This window comes from Panthera tigris, chromosome A1, assembly GCF_018350195.1.
Source record: "Panthera tigris isolate Pti1 chromosome A1, P.tigris_Pti1_mat1.1, whole genome shotgun sequence".
NCBI classification, from domain to species: Eukaryota; Metazoa; Chordata; class Mammalia; order Carnivora; family Felidae; genus Panthera; species Panthera tigris.
Window position 1 is genome coordinate 188,133,885 of NC_056660.1, and position 27,241 is coordinate 188,161,125.

At 39.7% G+C, this 27,241-nt stretch overlaps 1 protein-coding gene and 1 long non-coding RNA gene across 9 annotated transcripts in view; one reads left to right on the forward strand and one right to left on the reverse strand.

Moving 5' to 3' along the window:
* Nucleotides 1–27,241, forward strand: part of EBF1 (EBF transcription factor 1) — a 389,138-nt gene that overhangs the window by 251,126 nt on the left and 110,771 nt on the right. For 4 of the 6 annotated variants that reach the window (XM_042993469.1, XM_042993492.1, XM_042993480.1 and 1 more), the window contains exon 8: nt 11,783–11,924. In XM_042993469.1, the coding sequence (XP_042849403.1) occupies nt 11,783–11,924 (142 nt within the window). The remainder of the gene's footprint in view (nt 1–11,782; nt 11,925–27,241) is intronic. The other 2 variants (XM_042993485.1, XM_042993510.1) reach the window with 1 other exon arrangement.
* Nucleotides 12,038–26,746, reverse strand: LOC122240496. 3 transcript variants are annotated; one of them, XR_006220305.1, is made up of 4 exons: nt 26,597–26,746; nt 26,315–26,479; nt 21,142–21,215; nt 12,038–12,212 (listed from the first exon to the last, which is right to left on the reverse strand). It is a non-coding gene; the product is annotated as an uncharacterized LOC122240496 (long non-coding RNA). The 3 variants fall into 3 exon arrangements; XR_006220306.1 differs by lacking the exon at nt 12,038–12,212 and adding an exon at nt 18,911–19,224; XR_006220307.1 differs by lacking the exon at nt 21,142–21,215.

Here is a 27,241-nt window from a genome sequence, read left to right on the forward strand (position 1 = left end):
TTGTATGCTCACCAGGCCAGCCTGATCTTCATACAGCCATGCCAGAGCATGTCTCCTCTGAACAGCAATCAGGGGCCTGTGTAGGTGACTGAGGAGGACATAAGAAAGGTTGTTGATCTCTTGACATGTAAAGACATTCTGTCAAGCAAACTCAGCCTCACAGCGGCTGAGCTTCTGGTGTGTAAACAGAGACTACTTAATTACACAGGTCATGTCAATTAGTGTGACCTTAGCGTTTTCAAGAAATTAATCACTTTCTGCAGAGCTCAGCTGTGTTCATACTTTAAGGCATTATGGAATAAACCTTGTAGAAAATCTGGTACAATATTTTTTTCCTTATTCTTCTTAATTTACAATGGGTGTTTTCTTTTGAAATGCCCAGGCTGTGGTTTGGGTAACAAACTTGCTTTAATACAACAGTGGATATAGGCTTCATTCAGTTCTGGTGGGTGTGAAGAAGTAGGGAGGAAGGGAAAAGGTGGGGGTAGGTTAGGATGGAAACAGCTCATGACAGGGAGAAATTCACTGTGACTAAAGAGCCTGTTTCTTCATCTTGACACTAAAAAGATGCTAATGTCAAAGGACGGTGTTAAAACCATGTCATGGGTCTGGTTTCTAACTGACAGGAGCTAGACAATTCCGGGTTAAGATTTAAGTCCTTATCAATAGCTTTCCTTGTTGGGGCTGGCAGCATGAGGATGGTGAGGAAAGGGACAAGAATTGGGTACAAGCTGTCATCACAGTAGATGCCATAATACCTAGGGACTGGTATCATTTCCAAATTCATCTTATCTCTTCAACAAAAATTTTCCATAGGCTACAAATCTATATTCATGTATAGATGTTAGATCTGTGACTATATATGAACATAAATTTAAGACATATTCCTTCCTTCATGCATGCATGCACTCAGTAGTATTTATTGATGTGGTAAATGGTGAGTATATCATGATGAACAAGAAAGACGGGGTGTTTGTCCTAATGAAGATCATATTCTAGCTGGGGTCTATTAGTTAGGATGATCCTAGCTGCTATAATAAATAGAACAAAGAATATAATGGCTCATACACAACAGGTTATTTCTTGCTCATATAGCGGTACAAGGCAGGTGTTCTTGGTCAGTGGACAGATCTTGTACATGAAGCGATTTGGGGACTGGGGCTCTTTTTGTTTTGTGTCTCCACTATCCTCTAGAACTTCATTGTCTCCATCCATCCAGCTTAAGGGTAAAGAGTATATGGAGGGGGCTCATGGACTTCTTAAAACCTGGTCTTAAAAATGACCCTTGTCACATCTGCCCATATTCTATGGGCTAGAAGTCTGTCACACGACCATATATAACCACAGAGAGACCTGCAAGTATCTACTTGTACAGCCCAAGGAAGAGAGGAAATGGATGTGTGGGTAACAGTTACCATTGGCTGCTGCAATGTTTACAGATGAATAATTACAAATCATTAAAAATTTTCATTATTGCTCTAAAGAGTATTAATACTATGAAAGAGAATACATGTGGGATAGGGGATAGGAACCTAATTTAAAGTGGGTGACCAGGGAAAACTTGTGAGGAAGTGACATTTAAGACCAGAGCTAACAGATAAGAACAAATCATCTTGAGAAGAGCCAGAAGAATTTTCTGAGCAGAGAGAACAGCAAGCTCTAAATTCATGTTTATTTCATGTTTATTGGAGGAGACAAACAATCTTCTTTCACTCATTAGTCATTTTGTGTGGGGGATGGGAAACCACCAGGAGAAACCACCAGGTTACTCATCCCGAATTCCCACCAAAAATGTGTTCTTTTAAAAATGATGACATGGGAAATGACGGTAAAAGGCAACTCACTGCTTTTGTTTTTTTTATGTGTATGTGTGAATTCTGATTCTGTAAATTTTGGAGAATCCTTGTTATTTATTCAAAAGCCCAGAGAGGCTCTGAATCAATATATTATAGGGTATGCTTAGAGGATCCTTAAAATACATGCCCTACCTCTGCAGTTTCAGTCTGTTTTTAAAGGCACTTAAATAAAGAAGGAAATATTTGTATCCTTTTTATTTCTCTCCCACTGTCCCCCACCCCGTTTCATATTGTTTTGACAAATAGCGCATCTCGCAATTAAATTCTTTACCAACAGAATGCTAGGGGCCCGAGCTGCAATCACTCTCTTCATACAGAATAATTTCAAGATGCACCACGCTGATTAATTATACTGAAAGCAGCTCTAATGATAGTTTCAGAATACAGGATTAATTCACATAACATGGTAAATACAAATGGTGGATTTTCAACCTGATATATTAAACCATTACAGCTTATTGGGCAAATATGTATCTTGGCATGAGCCTTATGCTGGGCCTTGGCAGAAAATATGCATCACTGAGAAGGAATCCTTATGAATGCGATTTGGTGAGTGGTGGCTCTGCACTTAGGGGAAATAAATTTCTACATTAAGTACAGTCGCTATTGAAGAAATGTAAAATACATTAAAGGATAGATGTTTAAAAGTGTTTGGTTTGATCAGTGTTGCCAGTGGATATTGGTTCTGAGGATGCTTATACTTATTGAGACTTACCAACAAAAGATATCCTTACATTCTATTGCTTTTTAAGTTGTAACTTACAGAGCTCTTATTATGTGTGAGACGCTGTACAAGGTGTTTTGCATGAATGATCTTACTTATTTTTCCTCTGCTCTTTCCCTTGTTTCCTTTGCTCCAAACAAGCATTGGAGCACATTGGCTTTCCTTATTTTCTTTCTTTTCTCTTTCTTTTTCTTTTTTTTTTTTTAAATGTTTTTATTTATTTTTGAGACAGAGAGAGACAGAGTATGAGCAGGGGAGGGGCAGAGAGAGAGGAAGACACAGAATCTGAAGCAGGCTCCAGGCTCTGAGCTGTCAGCACAGAGCCCGATGCGGGGCTCGAACCCATGGACTGTGAGATCATGACCTGAGCTGAAGTCGGACACCCAACCGACTGAGCCACCCAGGCACCCCTCTTTTCTCTTTCTTGAATACACCAAACTTATTCCTGCCTCAGGATCTTTGCACTTACTAATTCCATCTTCCTAGGAAATTCTTCTGCCACTTCATTGAATAGCTGGCTACTTCTTTTACTCAGATTTCAGCTAAAACATCACCTCCTCAGAGATGCCTTCCTTAGTCACCCAATCAAAAATAGATCTCACCTAGGTATCGTTCCATCCTCATTGTATTTTATTCTTGGAACTTTTCACATTCAGAAATTTTCTTTTATTGTTTACTTACTGTTGGAAAACCCCTTTCTGTCCCTGATAAGCACTAAGTTCTTGGTACATTGCTCCTTCTCTAGTATACAGAATAATGCCTGGAGTATAGTAGGCACACAACTTATTCCTATGATTAAGTGACTTATATAAGGTTACAAACTGGTAAGTGATAGAGTTGCAGTTCACATTCAGGACTCTCTGACCCCTGAATCTGAGCTGTTGACTAATATGCTATTTTCTCGCTCCCAATTTTCACATCCGTGTGTCATAGAGTCATTAGTAGAGAACACACATGGCAATTCTGTATGTTTTGGCTCACTGCTACTTAAAATAGCCAGTGGGAACACATAAATGGAGAGCACCTGTTAAATGCCAATGACACCATCAAGAGTCATCAAAGGTATCCTGATCCACAGAGAGGGGAACAAGGTTCAGGTCACTGAGGAGCTTTTATGTGAGCATGTGTCACAGTTCAGGAGACAGAAGCTGAGTTTAGTGTCCAAAGGTCCAAATTAGTTTAATGTAAGTATCTGAGGATTTAGAAGTGTCTGCTCTTGTCTTACTGTTAAAATAGGAGATATTTTTGCCTTGAGCCTTAAAGGGTAGATTTAATTCAGTTACTCACTCCCATTCTCCTGCAGTTCTGCTCTGCTACATCCTGTAGGTTCATGCGTCCTCCATAATTTTTAATGAGTTATTTGGGATCTTTCAACCAGATAGAAACTGGCAATCAGGCAGGTTTCAGAAATGATCTCATTCCATATCAGTCAAGGATATTTTAAAGGACAAAGTTAATGAAGACCTAACTCCTAACTGCCACAGACCATTTTTATGTATATAATACTTAAAGTGTAGTCAATCACTTAGACCCCAGAGATGTATACTGGAAGATACCAGCAGACTCAGGAGAGAAAGGACTTAGGCCAGGAGTTTGTATTGAGAGTCCAGAGGCTGTTGTGGGTAAGAACTGGACCTGGAGTCTGAAACTTTCCCTTCAGGTTTGCCTCTGCTCTTAATTTGTCTTAAGACCTTGAGGATGCTTTTAAACTTCTTGGGGTCAGTTTTCCAAGCCTTAAAAAGACATGTTGGACAAATATGCAGTGTCATAACTACTGAGAATTTCTTTTATCATTTTCTCCTATGAATCTCATGTGACAACCTATTTTTTTTTATCCTAATGGCATTTATTAAGAATCACATTCCATTTTAAAATTATTTGAAGCCATGTGACTCCATCAATTCAGAGTTCTTTCATGGGCATGAGATAACCAGTGTTTCCACATGCACATGATTTGATCCTGTATTGACAAAGGAAAATTACTGAATGTATGCTATCTACTGATAGCATGCTATCTTCCTATGGATGAATTTAGGATTCCCTCTCTGCAGTGTTGTTCCTGTTACTATTTTTGAAAACTCTTAGTTGGAAGTTACTAGATTGGCTAATTCCTTGGGTCTTTTGAGGAGTCTGTAAAGGGTGTTTCAGCAGGCAGGTAGAGTAGAGATTGTGGGCTGTGTAGGGTTGGGAGTAGAAGTTTGATGATATAGACTTCATTTTGCAGAGTAGTTTTAGTTTTAGAGAAAAATGAGGGGAAAGTATAGTAAGTTTCCAAAGACTCCCTCAATTCTTCTCCCCCATTTCCCCTATTATTGTTATTAATATTTATTTATTTTTGAGAGAAAGAAAGCACACATGCATGCCCATATGCATGCATTCAAGTGGGAAAGGGTCAGAGAGAGAGAGAGAGAGAGAGAGAGAGGATCCAAAGCGGGCTCTGTGCTGACAGCAGAGAACCCAGTGTGGGGCTTGAACCTGTGAACTATGAGACCATGACCTGAGCTGAAGTTGGATACTTAACTGATGAGCAAACCGATGTTTCCCCCATTTCTGCTATTATTAATATCTTTCATTAGTCTAATACTTTATTACAATTGATGTGCCATATTGACACATTTTGTAACATAGTATAAAGTTTATGGTTTATACTATTGTTGATTTTTATGTTATGTATTTTATGAGTTTGGACAAATGCATGATATTATGTAGAATGGTTTCACTGCCCTAAAAATCCCCTATTCTCCACCTATTTATCCCTCCCTCCCCCCAAACCCCTGACAACCGTTAATCTTTTTACTATCTCCGTAGTTTTACCTTTTCCAGAATGTCATGTAGTTGGAATCATATAGTATATAGCCTTTCCAGATTGGCTTCTTTCATTTAGCACTATGTATTTAAAATTCCATGTCTTTTCATGACTTGATAGCTCATTTCTTTTTATTGCTGTATAATATTCCTTTCTATGGATTACCAGTTTGCATATCCGTTCACCTATAAAAGGACATCTTGATTGATGATGCCTTTTATTTAGCTGGATTTTTATTGATATAATTATAGACTCACATGTAGATGTATGAAATAATACAGAGTGATCCCATGTGTACCCTTTACCCAGTACCACAATAGTAATACTTTGCAAAACTATAGTACAACATTACATAGTACTATACCATATTCATATAGGATATGAACATTGACAAATCCACCACCTTACTCAAATTTCTCTAGTTTTACTTGTAGTTGTTTGCATATGGGTATGCTTTTCATTTTGTAAAATTTTCTCATGTAAGGTCTGTGTATCTACCACCACAGTAAAGATATTGGGCATTGTCATCACTACAAGGGTCCTTTCTATTATATTTTTGTAGTAGCTACATCTACCTTCCCTCTGTCCCTAACCCTTGGCAAGCGCTAATCTGCTCTCCATTTCTAAAACCTTTTCATTTCAGAATTATGTTAAGTAAATGGAATGATGCAGTGTATTTGTTTTCTATGACCTCCATAACAGAATACCACAGACTGCATGGCTTAAAAATGGATATTTATTTTCTCACAGTTCTGGAGTCTGGAAGTCCAAGATCAAGGTGTCAGTGGGTTTGGTTTCCTCTAAGACCTTTGTCTTTGGCTTGTAGATAGTCACCCTCTTGCTGTGTTCTCACACAGTCTTTCCTCTTTGCCAGCACACCCTGGTGTCTCTTTGTGTGACCAAATTTCATCTTCTTAGGATGCTAGTCAGATGAGATTAGGGCCCACTCTAAGGGACTTATTTTAACTTAATCATTTCTTTAAAGACCCTGTCTCCAAATACAGTCACATCCTGAGGTACTGAGGATTAGATATTCAACATGTAAATTTTGAGGGGCTGTGGGGGGAAATAAGTCTGTAATATTCAGTATGTAATCTTTCGGTACTGGCTTTTTTCATTCAGCATAATTCTCTTGAAATTCATCCAGGTGTGTCAATACTTTGTTTCTTTTTATTACTGAGTATTAGCCAATGGAATATTGCTTAATGCCTTTCTATTCCATGTACTTGAAGCCTGTGCATATAATGCTTTATATTAGGGGTCCCGAATTAATGCAAACATAGAATAAGTTAAACAAAAAGGTAAGAAAGCCATGTAACAGACCAACTTTAGCACCAATGTCCTTACACTGGGTTACCATATATCAGCTTTGAAAACCAAGAATTGTAATTTTATAATCATTCAAAATTAATTGTTTAAGTAGTTACTTTTTGGAGGGAGGTACTTACTACTAAAATATTCTAAATTTAAGCATTGAAAATATTTTTGTGATCTAATCTTTCTCTTGATTCCATATTTCTTTTGGAAGTGTTTTAAAATACATATTTCAACTCTTTTGGCTGCTTTTGTCATAAATCCTTCTTCTCCATGAACTGCTACTTTTGTTAATGTGATCTTCCACCCATGACTGGATTTTAGCTGCTTTTGTCTTTTTGAAAATCTGCTCATGAGACAGAGATTATGGTTCACGAATCTTAGATAATTTAGTTGGGACATACAAGGTCTCCTGCCTGATATGCAGAAAACAGGGGCAGCCTGAAGAATGATAGCAGGAAATACCAATAACAAAACTCCCAGAGAACCCCTGATTCATATGAAACTAGACTGAATTGATGTCTAATTTATAGATTATTTTCAAAGCCATAAGATTTTGTTTGGTTTCAAGCCTAGAATATAATAAGCTAAGATGCCAATGGGTTCTAGACAGTAAAATTATATTGCAATTCACACGAGGCCTAAATGATATAATTATATGTTGTGGGAACAAAGGTCTTTAAAATTGTACGATTTCATTGTTAGACTGATAAAGCAGTGAACATATTAGAGATAGTTTCTGTATCCTTTTATTTAAAATAACAGTTTATACTGGGTCTTCTTTAGGCTTCAGATGATCAGCCCAACACATTATCTTGAACTTTTTGTGGAGTATCACCAACAAAGCAACAACTACACTACTACTGCCACTAACATTTTTTGAGTGCTCAGTAGGAGCCAGGAGTCATGCTGGCCACTTTAAATAATGGAAGCCTCACAGAATCAGGGACTGTTATTATTTTTTCCTCTTGAGAGGCAGGAACACTGTGGCTTAGGGTTAAGTTAGCCTGGCCAGAGTCACATCACCTAGGAAAGATAGGGAGTCCAGCATCATAAATTTTGTATTGAATTTTTTCCAATTCTAAATTGAGAGGGTAAAATTGTAAAAATAACAGCCTTTAGGGATATCTAGTTCCTGGATAAAACAGAGGAGATTCTGAGCCACTGAGATGAGCCAAAATGTTAATGTAAAATCTCCAAAGTCCATGGGTACCTGCAGATTTCTCTTAGTTTTTGTTTGTCTGTTTGTTTGTTTGTTTTTGTTTGTTTGTTTTTTGTTTTTTAATCCCCTCATGCTGAGAGCCCTCACCTGGGGGGCTGGACCCAAATAGAAGGTACCACGGAACACACTGGGTGTTCATCAGTACATCTATGGATTGCTATATTAGAAACCTATGCCCTAAATAGAAAATTAATTCTAAAAAATATAGTGATAAAAATATACTTGTACATAACCTTAAACATGTCCACTTAGACTAATACCTATTTTAGGAGACATAACTCGGACATCCTCATGAATAAATTGGAACAATTTATTTCAAAACCATTCTACAGGAGCACGGCCCAATAGAACATTCTGCAACGATGGAAATGGTCTATATCTGTCCTGTCCAATAGTAGACTCTACTGCATGTGGCTACTAACCACTTGAAATGTAGCTATGGAGACTCAGAAACAATGGAATTTAAAATTTTACTTAATTAGTTTAAATTTAAATAGCTACATGTGTAGTTACTGTATTGGAAAGTACAATTCTAAAAAGTAAAGACTTATTTATAACACATACCATAAAAATTTAAATATACCTGTTCCTCATATTCCCTTCATTTCTTTCCCTGGGTAGGAGAGTGAGGAAGGGGTTAGAGAGGGAAGTGTCGAGTCCAAATGTAAAATCATTTTCCATGTTTACCTGTCCCAAATTCAAGCTGTGTTTTGTTGACAAAATTTGGGAAGGTTGAAGAGTTGGCAGGCCTGTCTGTCCCCTTGCCTGCATGAATGTGTCAGCACCTCATTAATCTTGTGTTAAACTGTGAAGGCCCTTTCCTTCCCACTATGGGCCTGTTTTTAAAGGACACTTCAGTGCCTCCTCTGCATCTCACAGATTTTTTAAAAATTTACAAGTCCTGTAGATTAATTTCAGCTTATGTTTTATTTAAAGATATCTTAATCATTCACAAATTGGAATGAGAGAAATTATTTTGGGAAGCGGGAAGTTAAAATGTACTGTCGTGAGTTTTTGAGGAACATATTAGGTGTTTATTTTCTAGAAATTAAACGCATGAGGATTCTGTTTTATCCTTCTCCAATTTGAATTGAAACTTCAGTGAAATGATTCTGTCACACAGTGGTCTTGGTGATCCTTCTTTTGCAAAGAAAAAAAAAAACACATAGAGTGTGGTTGTTGTTGTGTTTTTTTTTTTAACTTAACCGTTTTTGTCATTTTTGTTCAATGTAAGAACTAGATGACAACATCTTTAAACGATACTGAATATTTTAAGCCTAAGCCTGTAGCATTTTGTCTTACAGGTGCATGGTGAATTGTATTGCTTTTTTTTTTTTTTTTTTCCCTCTCAAGACAGACGTCTAGAATAACAACTTTCTGTATTTCCTGACACTGGAAACAGATACCGTTTGGGATTCCTTTTATAGTTTCTTCAGCTAACGACTCCAGTGACCACTCAATTGTGGTCTCGTAGTAAATCAAAAATTCTTTGAAAGACCCAGCTCTGTTATATAATTATAAATGTCCCACCTCCCTAACTAAAAAGAAAGTGAGTTTCTCTTGCCTTAAATAATATGGACTCTACGTTGGCACATAATACTTTTTGAAAATAAAAGAATGGACCACTTTCTTCTCTTTCTCCTCCTCCTTCTTTTAAACTACCCTACAATTGATGAGGCATACACATAATCTTCAGGCTGTGTCAGATCTGGTTGGTCAATCATGAAGAAAGAGAAAAACCACTTTGCAAACTGCTGCTTCAAGTGTACGCAGTCCTCCCATGAATGACTTGCCCTAGTTGGAATTTCGGTTTTCACAATTACTGAGGCCAAAACCCTGAGTCCCGGAATGGACTCTCAATTGTTTACTTTGTAGTTTAATAAAATGGAATTAAAAAATAAAATCAGGGGAAGATCCAGGTCTGGCCAGGAGTCAAGAAGAGGACCCTGACAGAGGGCCTCGTGGGAGGACCCCCAGAAGCCCTGCCCTGCAGTCATCCCTGGGAGACCCCAGGGTGGAATGACCACGTGTGTTGTTTCCTGACTTCCTCATCCGGGTCAGAACGACACTAGGGGCTTGATTTAAGGAGCAGGGCCTCGCGTCTACAGAAGGGAGGGCGTGGAAGAAAAAACGAACGAAAACTAATAACCAGGTTAAGGCAAATCAGATCAAGTCCAACCAACTCCACGGTAGTATTGGGAGCAGCGTGTTCGCAGCCTGCATTTCACTGCCGTCTTTGAGGCTGCGAGAAAGGGACTCCGCCATGTTTTCCCCAGTTGCGTTTAGGTCAAAGACGGCAACAGTGGAACTTTCAAGTATGGTTGGCGTTGGTGGGGGTGGGGGGCACTCCGCTAGGCTGGGCAGACAACAGGCAGGCTTCGGCCAAGACCCAGCGTCTTGCCCTCTGCTCAAGTCACGGGAGGAAACAGCGGCGTTGCACCAGACTCTAGAAGTCGGCGAAAAGGCTTCCTCAGAAACTGGGGCCTCAGTGTGTGCCAATCCTTGTAAAGCGTTTCACCTCTTCAGAGGCTAATGCCTCTCAAAACCAAGAACAATTAAAGCGAGAGTCTTTCCAAGCAACTGGGGAATTGAGCAAAATAAATCAGAAATCCTCAGCCTCGGCTCTGGAGGTTCGCCTCATTATGAGAGCAGATCTATTAGCCCTCTTGCCTTTGTCTTTCATTTCTCAAGTGAGGTGATTCTAATTAAATTAATCTGCATGTCAATCTATCGGTGATCAATCAAAGAGCCTGAGGTCCCCCCTATGCTGCAGGGTGCTTGCGGCTGACAGGGGCTGATAATGGAGGAAGAAATAAACTGTCGAGGAAAGTTAATTAGTCAACATAATAGGTGGATTAAACGGGAGCTGGCTGATTGCTGTTTCCCATGTCAAAGCATGAGGTGGGAGCTGAAGCTGCAATTACAGACAATTATTATATTTGGTTGTAAGAGGTCGCATGAATAAACATCTCTCTGTGGGTTTCAGTTTTAATCCTCTTCCCCATTTAATATAAGGAGAAGTGTAGGTCATTTTTTTCTCATTGTTTTAGTCAAAGTTCTCCGAGAAAACACCTTTGCCTGTGTCCCTTCTGGCAAACTGGGTTCAGAGTCAGTTATGAGATGGCCAGGGTACCTGAATTACATCTTGGGCCAAAGGCACCATTTCTTTTTCTTGTTTTGTTTTGTTTTGTTTGCTTGTTTTTGGCTTCGAAACACAGATCTAAGACCCTTCATTACCAAGGATCTTTTGGGGAGGGATTGTGCTGTTGGTGGTAATGGGGGTGAGGGTGGGGGAGGGGGAAGGAAGTTTGGGCTGATTAATTGAAGTAATGTGGGAAGAAAAAAGTACAAGAAACACCAGAAAGACGCCCAGGAGGGAAAGCTGCATCCCAGGTCTCACTGAAACCTCTCTTTTTCATTTCTCTATCCTCTTAACCCTGACACAGTGGGGGGGGGGGGGTATATTTCAAAGATTCAAAAGATTTTTATTTGCATGATCAACTGTGATATCTGCTTCAGTGTCTAAACTGAAGGGTAATTTAGGTGAAACACAACCACCGTTGTGTAAAAAAATATGCTAATAAAGATCCTCTTGTTAAAATTATGGTTAACAGTGTACCTTCTGCTGTATAACTATAAACTGTGCAATTTTACTTAAAACTGCATCAAAAGCGTTCCATGCCAAAGACCCACTCATCAATAGCTCCTCTTGTTAGACTTGTACAGCATAAGCACCAGTTATTATGTGAAATAGCTATGCAATTTTCTTCAGCTCCCAGCTGTTATTTATTTAACTTGAGTTTATTACCCTCCATGCTTTTATATTAAAATGTTCATTCATTTCTCTCTTCTGTCTCCAGGTCGTGGTGTCTACGACAGTCAATGTGGATGGCCATGTCCTGGCAGTCTCTGATAACATGTTTGTCCATAATAACTCTAAGCATGGGCGGAGGGCTCGGAGGCTTGACCCCTCGGAAGGTACGCCCTCTTATCTGGAACATGGTAGGCAAATCATTTTCATTGGTTGGCATTGCTACTTTAACTGTGAATCTATTTGGTTTCTTTCTTCCAACTCCACCACATTTTCTACTCTGTTTCGAATTTCAAATGTTCTATTGAACGTTATTGATACTAAGTATTGAAAGACAGGAAGACATCTTGGAGGCCCAGCCTTTCTTGTTGCACGTCTCTCTACCCTGGAAATGGCTGATGCATCTTTCCTTCAGGTTGAGAGAGACCTGGGTCTCCAGGGAGACCTGGACCACTGCTTTATTTTCGGCTCCCACTTGACTGAAAAATAAAGGAAGGCCAAAGGAAGGTCATAAATATTGTGATACATTTTGGGTTTATAACTGACTTGGTTGTTTAATGAACTCCACCATCTTTACAATCCTGCTGGTGTACCTCTGTAACTTCATATTAAACCTCATTTGGAGACAATGTCCAAAATCCAGGTCAGAGGCATTTTCTGAATTTGAAGCCCAAACTAAATGTCCCTCCTGTGCCTCCTGCATAATCTTCCCCTCATCAGCACATAATAGAGCCTGCTTTCTGTAGGTGGACTTTGTTTAGGTGAAATCACATTTGTCTTGAATTTGTGGCTAATCAGTGGTAGCTTTGAGAGGACTGGAGGAAACCAGATAAAAATTTGAATCAAGGAAAGTGAATACCACTCAAAGGAACCACGGGCTAGATTGAATGTACATCTGAATGTTTCTGTACTACACGTATATGTAATGTATTCTTCCTTCTGTCTGCTCATCCTTCCATTGATACATCCATCCACCCATCTGTTCATCCATTTATTTATCCATCTATCCATCCTCCATCCACCCATCCATCTATTCATCATTTATCCATCCATCCATCCATCCAACCATCCATCCAGGAAATAATGATTGAGACTCTACTCAATACCAATCACCATGCTAGAATGTCTCTTATCTTCTTCAAGTTAAACTCTAAACCCATTTCTCTACTTCACTTTCTAGTTTGCTACGTCAGCAGGATTCTTTTAAAAACACTACTGCACAAATTACCACCTGATTGTCTGATTTTTCCAAGGGCTGTGAGCCGTCCATGATATAATTCATAAGGTAGAAAACCCCCTTCCCTGCCAGCATTCTAATTTAATAAAAATACCACTATCATTATTTTTGCCTGTTTTATTTCCTGCACTTAAGGAATATACAAACTACTTTTTATTAATTAGCCAGATGTAACACTCTTAGAAGGGATTCTTCACCAGTTTTACAGTCTTTTTAAAGTAAACCATCATCTTTCAAAAGCCGCTTCTTTATGGTTTCATTAGTGCTGAGATGGATGGATATTACTTTTTTACAGAAGGCCATTTGAAATACCTGCTCATGATTACATTCCTAGTTCCATTCCTGTACTTGAAATTATTCTGATCCTCACTTTATAGTAATATTGCCTTTTTAATACCCTTGGAGTCACTTAAGGCATTGTATTACTAGAAGTATTTAGAGGAAAGGAAGAGAAAAAACTAGGTATATACTCACTGGGCACAATTTGGAGAGCAGTGGCTTAAAAACTGAAGTCTTGTTTTTGACTGTGGCTGGTTAGTTACAATGGTTACTGCCCTGTCCAAGGACAGACTTGACTATAACTTTGAAATCTACCAGTCATGGGTTCATAGTTTCAAAATGTGCTCCAAGTGCAGACTACACCCAGCTCCCATTCCTGGCCTTGGGAAGTCAGTGACAGACCACATGACACCATGCAAATTGCAAATCATCCCTCTACTTGGTGGGGGGTGGGGGGGCAAGGAACACAAACCAACAGAAACAACCTGCTAGGAAAGACACTTCTAGAACATGGAGGTCAGGAACATTATTTTGTATTGTGATGTGGAGGAAAGACGACGTAAATTCAATTTTTAGTTTCACCTCTGACCTTTACGTGAACTTGGACAGGTCACCTTACTTTTGGGGATCCTTAGTTTTCTTCTTGGTAAAATGAAGGTGATGATCTGTAGGGGTAAAAAACTGTGTGCCTTGAGTGGGGGCAGGTCAGGTACATAGGGGAAGTGGGCTGGGTGGAGACAGCAGAAGAAGGGCAAGTGTATGCTCTATTGTCCCACAGAGAGTTGTGGCCAAGGGGACTGAAGGCCCAGTGGGGCCAGATGTTCTAGTGTGGCAAGAACAAAAACTCCTGATTTTTAATTGTTGGTAACTAATTATAAAATTTTTAAACCTAGAAGGGAAGAAAGGGGAAATGCCACTTAGGAGGAATAGAGCCATAGACTAACAGTTTGAGATCTCTAGATCAAAATGTCTCTAGGCTTCATCCCAGCTCAAATATCCTTGCTTCTAGGTATACACATTAATATTTCAATTGGAATATCATATTATTCTAAGTTTTAAAGGCAATATTTTAGTCTTCGGCTCCAATTTACCAGTCTACGAGTGGCCGTGTGATTATTAACATATTGTTCATGAAAATGATGACATTTCACTTGTTCATAAATGGTTAACCAACAGTGGGGATGTGGCCATGTCCTGTCTTCTTCAGCTAGGGGGCCTAGCTCTCACCAAAGCCTTACATTATTTCTCTCCAGAAGAATAAAAGGGTAGGCACCTTGAAATTCTTTGTAATGACAATAACATGGAAATCTGCTTCTCTGCAGAATGAATCAACCAACCACACATAACCACCCACTCATTTAGACACTTCAAAGTGATACATAAATATCTACTCAGCAAAGGATGACTATTGGGCTCTTTCATTGGGGATGTGTGGGAGTGGACCTAAATGCTAATGCATGTTGATTTGGGGGTATGGTAATACTTTATCTTACCATTGAAAAATCCTGTTTGAAACTGTCCTGTTTAAAACTTCCAGAACCAAACCCCTACTCCTTGGCTGCTCCAATCCTTCCTTCATCCCCACCTCAGACAGCCTCTGCACAGTGAGACTGCTGGCTATTTTCACCTTTTAGATGACCTGTAGGAGCCTTCATTTTTCCTCATTCTGGGCTTTTTACCATCTCATTTACAGGTAGCCTGAATTATTTTGAGCAACTCTGCACATCTCTATTTATATCCTGCTTGTCAGACAGTTGGAGGAAAGTTCCCTTTTGTAGCTCATGTTTCTGCATATAAGTAGAAATAGAGACCATGCTTTACATTCATGCAGTCCTCCCTGTGTGACCCATGGACTTCCAAACCTCCCTGCTCAAATAACTGCCCCTGGATTTCAAGTAGGAGAGTTCACAAAGGCAAATTTATTTCACAGAATCTTTCATGGTCCAAAGAGAGTGAATCCTGGCACGCTGTAGCTCATGGTAATTGCTCTCCCTCATTTTTTTCTTCATTCATAAATACTGAGATTTTCTTTGGCTGAATATTTATGGGAGAGTTTAGACTAGTGAGTTTTCGTCTTTAAGCAGTAGCTTTATGGAAGATATATGCTGTGGAGAGAGGTAGCTTCAGAAGGTGGCTACTCTCAGGGCTTCAATTTTTGAAAAAGCATAGACTTGGGGCCAAAGATGAAGAATTCTTGCCACCCATGGTAATGTACAACCCTAGCTTATGTGTCTGCCCTGTCTTCCCTTCATTTGGGCAAATTCCTGGGGACTGTATGCTGGGGATCTTTAAAGGCTTAGGGAGTGTTGATACTGTCATTATTGTTCTCTTGAGTTTCAGGTTGTGTTTACTTGAATTTAAGGCCAATTGTGGCATCAGTTTCTCTATTCTTTCCCCCTATGGCAAAATGCGGTGCCCTCACAAAGCTATAGTGCAGGGACCCTGTCAGCTTGCATGCGCTAACACTTTATTATCTAATGATCTAATATGCAACAAGGCAAAGTGCCGGTGCTCATCATTCTGACACAGAATGCCGGGAGAAGTGACTAAATTACTTTATGTACCATTAGCGCTAGCAGCTATGGTGAACTCACCGGCAGCATTTATGCAAATGCCTGTGAATACACTCTAGTGGCTTTGTCAGAAAGCCTTCTGACAAGCAGTTTAAATGCTCATTTTTTTTAGGGGACATTTTTTTTTTTTTGGCGTGCATGTGTTTTTATCCCTTCCTCGCTTCTCTTTGCCTCTATTCTCTCCCCTTTTTGTATGGTTGGAGGACATGCCTTCTCTGTGATCACTGGGAAATCTGAGCAGGTCAGAGAGCTCAGCTGATCATCAGTAGGCACCCTTTCTGGTTTTAAGGCCCCAACTGGTGTTTTGCATAGTTAGGTTTTTTTTTTTTTTTTAAATCGGTATGAATTTGTATAGTTATCATATGTATTTGAAAAATCAGTAAACCTATTAATCAAGAGTTTTTAGAAGGTGAACACTTTAATGTTAATGAGTTCTAACCTCAGATCCTACTTAGTTTCTTGGCTCAAATATAGATGATTTTAAATACCCATGCTTTTTAAAATTGCAAAACAGTTGAAATTTAGTTTTTGTAGGCATGAGATACAAATGAATTAAATTTCCCTTTAAAGTAATTCTACAGATAAAGACATGAAGTATAAATGTGCCAGCATCCCAGCATAAAACAAACCTAAACAAAAGTAGGGTTTGGTCAAACTAAAAACACTTTATAGAAGAGAGAGTGGTAATAGAATCACTGGGCCCATCTCTTTGCTGTAATTACAGCGTTAGAGAAGTAGAATCAGATTTTCCCCACCACCAGTTAGTTCTGACCTCTCCATTGTAGTTTCCCTTTCCAGCTGTCCCTGACAATATGGTGTTATTCTTGCTCTTTAGCATTTGACCTTCTTTAATCCTTTTGCTCCAGACAGAAGCAGTTTTTGCTTCTGTTGGTTGCCCCTGGGTATCCAACCCCATTGACTCCCTGTGCCCAGCTGCACTTAAATTTGTTGTTTTATGGACATGTGGAGAAAGATGATTCAGGCTTGGGAAGATTACTCCAAATTGAGAGACAGCATGGAGCTTCCAACAGAAAGGAGAGGCCCCCTCTTCTCCCTTCTGTGTAATGAGGCCCTAAGAAGTGGCTAGTAAATATCAGCCAGATCTAACAGAGGGAGGATGGGGCTGTCTGAGGGAAGAGCTGGATTCCGGACCTGACTCTGTCATGAACTAGCTGTATGACTCTAGGTAGGTACTTTGCTTCTGTGGCCTCAGTTTGGTATGCATTCAATGAGAGCTGGGTTGGGTCATCTCTAGACCTTTTAGCATGCACAATTTTTGGTGCTCTGAACTGAAACTGTTGACACATGCCTCTCCTTGTCTGGAGGTGCCTTTGGAGAAACAGGACCTCAGGAGAACAAAGAATCCACTGGATGTTTCCGGTATAGCACTTTCTTTGGATCTCCAGCCAAGGAATGAGGTCTCAGCTTACTGCAACTTCAAATCATTCCTTCTCCATTCATTCATTCTAAGCATCCAGTACGTGACAGACACCATGCTGAGATACAGTAGCACAAGGCAGATACAGGCCCTGTCTCCACAGAATTTCTAATGTAAATAGAGAAGAAAGATATTTAAAACAATTTACAACCAGCCCATGAGAGTTATGCATAAAAAGGGGGACCATAACAGGAGTGGGGGGGGGGGGAAGTGAGGTGTCAGGGAGGCTTCTTTGAGAATATCACATTTTTGCCGAAACCTAAGAAAGAGCTGAGTAAGTTTTCACGAGGTAAAAGGGACAGAAACAAATTTCCAGGAAGAGGGGACAGCGTGTACACAGGCTATTTTGCTTAGGTGAGTTCAGGGAACCTAGAGGAGACTGGGATGACTCCTGTTGCTCCGTCACTGGGAGGATGGCAGGAGATGAGGCCGCGGTGGCTGCTGAGGGCCAGATTATGCAGGCCCACATGAGACACTCAGGCTGTGGTTGTTGGCAATTGTGAAATGGTGTGGGGGGCCAAGCAGGGCTTTGATGAACTCATTTTCAATTACATGGACTCCTAGTGTGTCATGAAAGCCCAGGGCAAGATCACTCTGAGTTGCTTATAACTTTGCTCTTCCCTGCCGGCCCTTGGAAGCTCACCAGGGAGTTGGCTGTGCCTGGGAGCCGTCCCCCTGATCACTCCTCATTTTATCAATAGTGCAAGTGTTCAAAATAGGAAGAAAGTCAAACATTTTGAGAGTTCTTTTTCCAGATGGTTTTGGCTTATCGATTTGCTTTTTGCATAAGTAGCTTAGAAAGAATTTACCTATTGACTACTGTTGAACTTACAGAGACTTTTTTAAGGCCTTCAGAATGGAGGGCTGCTGTGTTACTTGGCTATGAAATGTATATTATTTGTCTAACCCCAACAAACTAAAATTGAATGAGTGAAAATAAACTAAACAATGAAGAGAAGGCATACTATCCCAAATTTCTCTCTTCCTCTCCCACTGTGGTCAATGGGTGAGTGACAGCTCATGCCAAGTGAAGGGCCACTGACGTATAAAAGGTCATCCAGTGCATCCTGTCATTTTCCAGATAAGGAAACTGAGACCTAGCAAGGGGATGTAATCTTCTCACATTCACATAGATAGTTTCTGTCAAAATCTATTTGGTGCTCTTTAGCCACAGTATGCTGGCAGGCAAGTGTGAAGTCAGGGGGCGCACAGCTTTATAGTCATTGGGTTACACAAGACATTGGAGGACTTGGAGTTTACTTCTGATGCCTTTACAGTTCAGGTTGCTATCAGCTTGCAGGGGTCTCTCTGGGATTCCAAAGATCATGAAAGATACATCTCTCTAGCTTCCGGACAGAAATGCACTTTCAAAACATGAGGGCCAGGTATGAAAGATGCAGACAGAGCTTTACACTTAGACAGTGGCCCTTCATATGACTGGTTTTGGTGAAGAACTCCAGTCAGGCCCACTGAGGGAAAAGCATTTTGGTGAAGGGTCCAGGTTACTGTAGATAAATATTTATGTCATGCTTTGTTACTTAGAGTGGCACATTACATCTTATCAATTGATTTTCCTACTTGAAAAAGAAAGATGAATGGACAAACATTAGGGCTAAGAATATCCAGATGTGTCATAGAATAGAGCTCATAGGCCCCAGATTTTCAAGCATCAAATCAGGCCTTTTTCTTTGAGCAGTGGGGAAGTAGCCTTTTGTCCTCCCTCGCAATAAAAAATTACGTGGCAAGAAGTCAAGATAATGAATGAAGATGTTAAGTGGAGACTGGTTTTTCAGTGTATATCCAGAGTAATCCATAAAGTGGGTAACGCCAGAAATCCTAACGTTGGGGACTTGATAGCCAGCAGTCTCGGGGTCAGGCAGATGAAAGAGTCTTCAGGAGCCGCAGGTCACTGCCAAGCAGGTGATCTGTGTTATTCTTAGTTGAATCTGACACTACCCATGGCACTAATGGGAAAGGAGAAATAATGCTGAGACTTTGCTCCCCTGCTTAGTGGTGACCAGGCCAAGTGGCAATGTGTATTATTATTATCATTGCTGTTGTTATTTGCTATTATCAGCTAACACTTATGGAACATTTACTCTGTGCCAGTACTGTGGTAATTATTTGACTTATCAAGTCCTCCAACAAATCTGAAGAACTATAACAATTACTATTCTCATTTTATAGATGAGAAAACTAGGGTTTAGAGAGGGTCAGTAACTTACCCAATGCCACAAAACTAATTAGAATCGGACCTGAGACTTGACCCCTGGTCTGCCTAACCACATAGCCTCTGCATAATAATAGTACTAAGAATAATGACAGTAACCCTCAGTGAGTCCTTACAGTGCCAGGCACATAGTAAGAGGCACCCCTCGTAAAGATGAGGAAACTGAGATTAAAGAGAGGCTAAGTTATTTGCCCAGAGTTGCACAGCATATTAGTAGTATATCTAGAGTTCAAACCCAGAAAGCCTGACTTTGGAGTCTGTACTTTCAACTACTTGCTCTGTATATAATGCTAAAATTCTTTCCATCTCTTATTCCACTGTTCTTTTTCTCAGTACAAGGAAGGCAATTATGCTGGTATCTTAAATAGACCTTTCAAAAGTTAACTCAGAGAATATCTTCTTCTTTTTCTTAATGGCATACTGTGTATGTTTACCTTATAGCTTATTTTCCTTCAGTAATAACCTATTTTTTCCCCATGGCTATTCCACATTCTGCTAGTCAAATAAAAAAAAGTGCTGATTTTGTTTGATGACTAGTATGTTTTCTATGGGGTTGGCAAGATAAGAAGGAGACTGGTAATATTTTATTTATTTGTAAGGATGTTCTAACTCATCTCTGTAGAAATCATTTGTTGACCATATGGGCTCCCTGGCATGTATACAAGGCAGAGAAAAAGGAGACCAGAGGAATACTGTGAGACTGTGAATTAAAAGGCTGTTGGGATACTAACAGCCTCCTTGTTAGGGGACTGAAGGGCTGCTAAACCTCATGCAGCAAATCACATGCGAACATGATATAGATTTGAGGAGGCTGTTTTCTTATATGAATTTCTTGACAAACCTATCAACTTTGGGAGACGTCCAGTATTTGGTATTTTGAATGACCTAATAAATGAGTGAGCCACATCTAACTTATTTTAATAAGCCCGGAGTATAGGGAAGAGCATGGTGGGAGGCAGGGAGTGGTGCTTGCTGCTTATATGTTGGACCGAAATGACAGAACTTTTGTAAACCTAATTGTTTTATCTTATGTTTGGATACAAAATCATCATAATTCCAGTTGTGCTTATTTGCATGACTGATTATTCCAAAACTAAGGGCCTCTTTCTACTTACTTGTCATAGGACCTTCTCTGACTTGAGAGTATCAGAGGATTCAAGGGATATGAACATGCAAATGAAAGTGTTTGTAATCTGTCATCAATCTTATTAAGATGAGATATTTAGGGTCAGTGGCCAGGAGTGGGTTTGAAACATTTTTGTTTGAACATTTTCAGTTGCGCATTCAGAAACAAAAATAGAGCCTGCCTCTACCTTTCAGCCTTGCTACGTGATCTCAAATATGTATTTTGATTTCTTTGGATCTCAGTTTCCACATCAATTAAAGGGGGAGTTTGGTAGCTTCCTTCAAGTCCCGATGATTTATTATTTGAATCCAGCTATTTCTGTGAGAGGTCTCCTATCTCCTAAGGTGTTACACATACACTTCCCTGGTGAGTGGCCACCAATACCAAGGTGATGGTCATTTTACAGGATAGATCCAAGGCCAACTTCTCTTCACCTTGAGCATTTCTCTAAGAGATCAGCAGTGGGTTCCAGGAGGCCTGGAAAAGCCCAGAGTGTAGCATACACAACCGCTAGGTAGCTCTCACCTGATGACGTTCTTCTCTCTGAATTTCTTCAGCTGAGACGGTAGTGTTGAATCCACTTGATAGTTAGCAGTGAGCTTTTAGATTAGGTTTCCCATGCAGTATGTGAGATGATTTTAGGTGATGGGGAGAAAACATTAAAAAAATTTTTTTTCTAAATAGTTGCAGGTCTATCTTGATGCATAAGCAAGCAAGCAAACAAACAAACAGAAATACAGCACTCCAAAGTTGTGATCTCAGCTATTACTGCTCAGGGCAAGACTGAATTAAAGAAAAAGAAAGTCAATGTAGACAAAAATAGCAGCTAGATCAATTAATTAATATTAAGTAGGTCATAGTGTAAGTGGTATTAGTATGGAGCAAAATCAGGACTGAAGTTTGGGAAACTGTTTTAGAGGGCTTAAGCGTTGGGGAAGTAATAATTCTTTCAAGTCATCAGGAAACAGAGTAGGACCCTGGGAAACATAATTTTTTTAAGAATCAAAAAAAAAATTTTTTTTAAAGAAAACTTTTTAGTTCAATTTACCATTAGAATAGATTCAATGTCCTTGTAGGATTTTGAAAATCAAAATGTTTCCCAAGCTGTTAACTCTGTTTTTATTTTTAAACAAGTGGTGTCTACATGTCAGAGGGCAGAAATTAGTGTGGAAAGGAGGATTTGAGTCAAGGGAGAGAATCAGCCAGGGTCCACCCAGGCAGCACATTATGATAATATATACGGAACCAGCTGGACACTGAGCAAAGCTGACATTGTGTTGTCAGGGGCAGAATCGCCCATCAATTTCCGAGATAGAATTTGAGTTCAAATGACAGAAAGAGCAGCAACTGTGTTGAAACTGATGCATGGGGGAGGGGCTGGGTAGGCAGGAACCAGCCAGGCCTAAAGACAGGAAGTGCTGGTACCTCCGGAAGGGGGTGGCTCTGTTTTCTCATCTGGCTGCTACCCTTCCTTCTAACCTTAACATCTGTCAGCAAGATCCACCTGGGCCTTTGCATGATTAGAGCCCACTGTAGGGGGAGCTTACTGGTGCTAATTTTAGCCCCCAAGAGCATAGAGTGCCTGCTGCAGGACCGGGGGGCCAGATCAGCTTAGGAAAATTAGGAAAACAGATTCCAAGGAGCTGCTGCTTACCCATTTAGGAAGTTCTATGTTGATGTAGTGGCGATTGTTAATAATGACTGAAAGAGTTTTCAACTTTTAAACTATTCTGTTTTGTTCCTTAATATCTTAACGACCCTGATGATTCTTCTTTTGTTCATTCTCTCCTTCATTCAGGCATTCAGTCATTCATCTATTTAACATATGTTTACTGACTGACTGCCTATTGTATTAGACATTAGGGATGCAGAGGTGAACAAGACAGGGGCAGCCTTTTGAGGTATATAGTTGTGTGTGAGTGTGTGTGTGTGTGTGTGTGTGTCTATGTTAAGCAAATAATTACAAAAAATAATTAATTTAGAATTACTTAAATTACAATGATAGTACGCACTATAAAAGAGAAATACAAACTAAGAGAGGTTTAAACAAGGGGATTCAGCCAAGTGTGACGAATAGAAGGACACTTAAAATTTAAAACACGAATGAGTAGCATTTTGTCAAGCAAAGAAGAGAGAGCATTTTTGGCAGAGGGGAAGCATGTCCAAAATACCATGTGGGGGCACAATATTAGAAGCTTGGGAGAGGGCTAATAGGGAAGGTGAGTTAGCTCAGAGATCCATTTTTGAAAAAATAAATTTGAAAATTTCTTATAGGTTGGTTTCTTTTTGACTTGGAGATATGGGTCCAATGCATTTTCCTAACGAGTTAACAGGCTACTAGAACTCTTTGCCCAAGTAAATGCTAGATTTTAGACCACTTTTTTGAGTGATGATGATTTTGCTGTTATGATACCAGCCTTTGAGCATTTATTACCTGTCAGGTTCAGTGCTCAGCCCTTTGTATCATCTCTTTTTTAATACTCTTAATCACCATAGGAGGGCACTGCTATTATTCTTCCCATTTAGCAAACAAGGGAAACTGAGGCCATCCTTCAAACATTTGGTTGTGGCCAAACAGAAAAAGAGTTAGGTTTTTGCATCTGTAGCATTTGGACCTCCAAGTAGCTGACATAAGGCGGTCATCACCACTGCTCTTTCCCACTGTTTAGTCAATGCTAATCTCCTCACATTGGACTTCAGAGGTGGAGAGAAATTCTCCTGCTATTTGATCATGTAATATAATTCCTGCTTCAATTGAAGCAAATTCACAACGTTACTCAAAGGCAAATTGAAAAGCCAGATCTGTGCTAAATCCCCAGGGTATGTTAGTTGGCATGTGCAGTGATATATGGGAAGGTGCTTTTCTGGGTTAAGATAAAAAATCCTGGTATCACGTCACGCTATCAGGCACCCCATCTTAATCTCCTTGTGCCAGCCCTGCAACTTGAAATACTCAGTGGACAGAAATGAAACTTTATAGAAATTAGGTGAACATCATCCTTATCAGATGAATATGATGCCATCAGCATGATTTTAGCATCTTCAGAAAAAAGAGATTTACCTGGAGAGGAGCAAGAAAGAGTCTGAGACGTGGATCATAGGACTTTTCTGCCAGTCTGCCTTGGGCAAGTTGGCTGGGAGATGACCTAGTAATTAAAGTCCTGCTTAAACGTATGCTGGTCAGTCATAGTAGAGGCACCGACATGGGAAACCAGACGGTAACCAGAGAAGGAAAAGAAAAGTGAAACACAAAAGTAACACTCTGGAGCCCACAGGGTGCAGAAATAGATCTGAATTGGATGAATACTTATCTGACCACTAAGCATGAAAGCGAAACCTAAGTACTAATATATTTTTATCCCAATCTGTGAAATTAATCAATATTTTATATGTGAACATATGCTGCTATGTTGCCGGCTTATGTAATTGACAGTTGCAATCAGTAGGACACCAGTTGTTCAAACCCACATTTTTCACCCGTAGTTCTGGGGAGACATGCAGCAGGAGAATGCAGGGAATAGAGGCACAGACAATGTCAGATTTGGGACTTCTTCTCAAGTTTCTCTCATTGTCTTCGGGGCAAAGTAAGAAAAATTTCAAGAGACAGGCATATGTAACCAATAAAAAATAGCAATAGATTTTGGCTGTTATTTGGAAGAATGGTTAAAATTAATGTGGTTGGTACACATTGAGAAGTTTAATTCTTTATTATTCTTTGTCTTCTTTTTGAGCACAGGTGGGAAGCCAACAGATACTGAACCCCTACTTTGTGCAGAGCCCGAGGCAGATGTTTTTAGGTATATTATGTCTAGGACTGTGGATGAGGGGACTGTGTCCCAGCAGTTCCCAGGTATTTTATCATTTCTTTTTTTTTTTTTTATGTTTATTCATTTTTTAAGAGACAGAGACAGAGTGTGAATGGGGTAGGGGCAGAGAGAGAGAGAGACACAGAATCTGAAGCAGGCTCCAGGCTCTGAGCTGTCAGCACAGAGCCTGACACGGGCTTGGACTCACAAACCGTGAGATCATGACCTGAGCCAAAGTCAGACGCTCAAATGACTGAGCCACCCAGGCGCCCCAGTATTTTATCATTTCTTAGTGGAGAAGGAAAATAGAGTTTTGGTCATTCTTTGCTAAAATCTTCCGGCTGAATCATCAAACCAGCTGTGCCTTCTAGTAACTGTATGTGCAACAAAAAATAAAGTCAGACATCAGATTCTTCTACCTTTCAACTTTGGCAGAATCCTAGAAACTCTTCTTGATTTGGTTAGCTAAAGCCTGTGGAATTCAATCAATTGTTGCTCAAAAGAAAGAAAAAAAAAGTTGGGGAAAATGTTATTAAGGTACTGTTTTAGGATAACGTATTTAACCAGTAAACTTTTATTATTTTCTTTGTATGTGAAAAATTCTATAATGAACACCATTGAGATGGATAATGTCCAGATTGAAAATGAAACTTAAGGGGACTTGCTCTACATTTAAAAATGTAAGTTCTTAAAGTGCTGCTACAGTTATATCTTATGTCCAAACTCTGACTGTGTGTTTAGCAGCCCAACTTGTAACAATAGAAAAGCTTCTAAGCCTAGAAACTGGAATATTTCCAGTGTTCCTGTGTTTAAATTGGCACCTGTGGTATTATATTAGGATGCCATTTTTTGAACTTGGAAATAGAAGAAGGTAGAGAGAGATTTTACTATAATTCATATGTGGGGCTGAGTCTTAGGGGGAAAATAACTTTGCTTGGAAATAGAGTAGTAATATTCTGTAAAGTTAATAAATATCTACACTCTATCTTGGGAATAGGAATTGCACAACTAAGATTTTATGGGACTTTGGCTGTAGTATTTACATGGTTGAAGTGAATGCTTTAGCCAAACTGAGCAGAAATTTCAGATAAATACCAAAATTGAAAGGTAGTTGGGGTGTTTTAAATATTTGACTTTATCTACCAATGTGGACTCTCAAAGTTTCAAGTTCAAGTGAGTCTCTTAAATTCAGTTACCTCATTTGTAAAGTATAATTTAGAATAACATCTGCCTGCCTGCTACTCAGGGTTGATATTAAGAATAATTGAGATGGGCAAACCCTTTGAAAGCTTAACAATGCTAGTTAATTGTCAGGCATTGGTTAAGTGCAGAATACTATCTATCCAGTTTGTGAGTGAATGAGGTCCCTGCTTGCAAGGGATGTATTGACTGTTAGGTTGATTTGCATACATATATGCCATCCCAGGTTTACATATACAAACATATATACCAGGATAAAAGTTCAAGGAAAAGTGTAGTTAGTGATGAATGAATGGAAAAGACATAAGAAGTTCACTAAACAGTTAGTATTTTGTAGCCTGGGATAGGAAGAAACAGCTTCATGCAGAAGACCAGCCTTTATGAAACAGTACTGTTTGGGTAAAACCTTCCTGAAAAAGAAATGGTGGAATGATGCAAAGCATGTTTGGAAACCGTGAATTTGGAGGGCCTGTCATGATCATCTTCATTTTCTTTTTCTTTACATTCCTTCTTCTGCAACTCCTCATCTTTTTCATTCTGTCTCACATTTATTTATTGCTTACTCTGTGCAGAGCTCTGTACACGTAGATTAACTTATTTAAACCTCACAACAACCTCATGAGGTGAGTTCTCTTATAACTGTCATCCCCAACTAAAGTGATAGAAACAGAGGCTTGAGAAAAGTAATTTACCCAAGCTGGTAAGTGTTGAAGCTGTAATGTGAGCTGAGGCCTCCTGAATCCAAAGCCATTGGTCCCAACCGCTGCCAAGTCCTGCTTCCAGTTTGGGAGAGATGGAGAATGAGGTTGGAAGGGGAGAATTGGCCAGACTCAGGAGGGTGGACTTGATCCCATAGGCTAAGGAGAAACAACAGAAAGCTTTTGAGCACAGCAGTAACATTTTGAAAGCTGGCATCTGAGGAAGGTTAATCTGGGTTTTGGTATGTAGATGAGATTTAGCACATAATTAATAACCTGATAGTAGAAGTGAATTACAAACAGGCAAGTATGTTTGCTTTTTGCAGTCCAGATTGAACAGCCCAGACCCCAAAGAGTAATTTTTGAGGAAGTTGAGTCAGTCAACATGGAGTTCAAATGGAAGTGGAGTTCCCACTCTACTTTACTCTTCTGTCTGGATACATTTGATGATACACATTCCGGTGCTTGTGACGTCATTGATCATCACCACGGAAACATCTGTGCTATAACAAACACTGGAGTGCAGCGTCACTGAATGTGTCAGGGAGGAGAGGAAACTGGCTCAAAATGATAAGGCTCTCAATAATAAAAATTCAGTCAAATACGTTAGCAGTAGCAGCCTTGGTCGTGTGGAGAAATAGAAGCATTACTATTCTGAAAAGCACAGAGCAGGAATTGTGCATTACTAAAGGTTGGGCAAGGTTGATTTTGAGATGCTGCTCACATTCAAAACACCGTTTCTTTAAAAAGTCACTATCTATGCTGTCTTGCATGATGACAATAGAAATCCTTTAGGAGCAGGGAGCTCATCTCTCAAACTGCTTATAGAAAATCTTCTACATAGCAGAGGAAGGCTAGCTGGGGACTTTTATGTTGTTATGGGAGAGGCCTTTAGCAATCAGAAGCAGAATTGGCATTGGT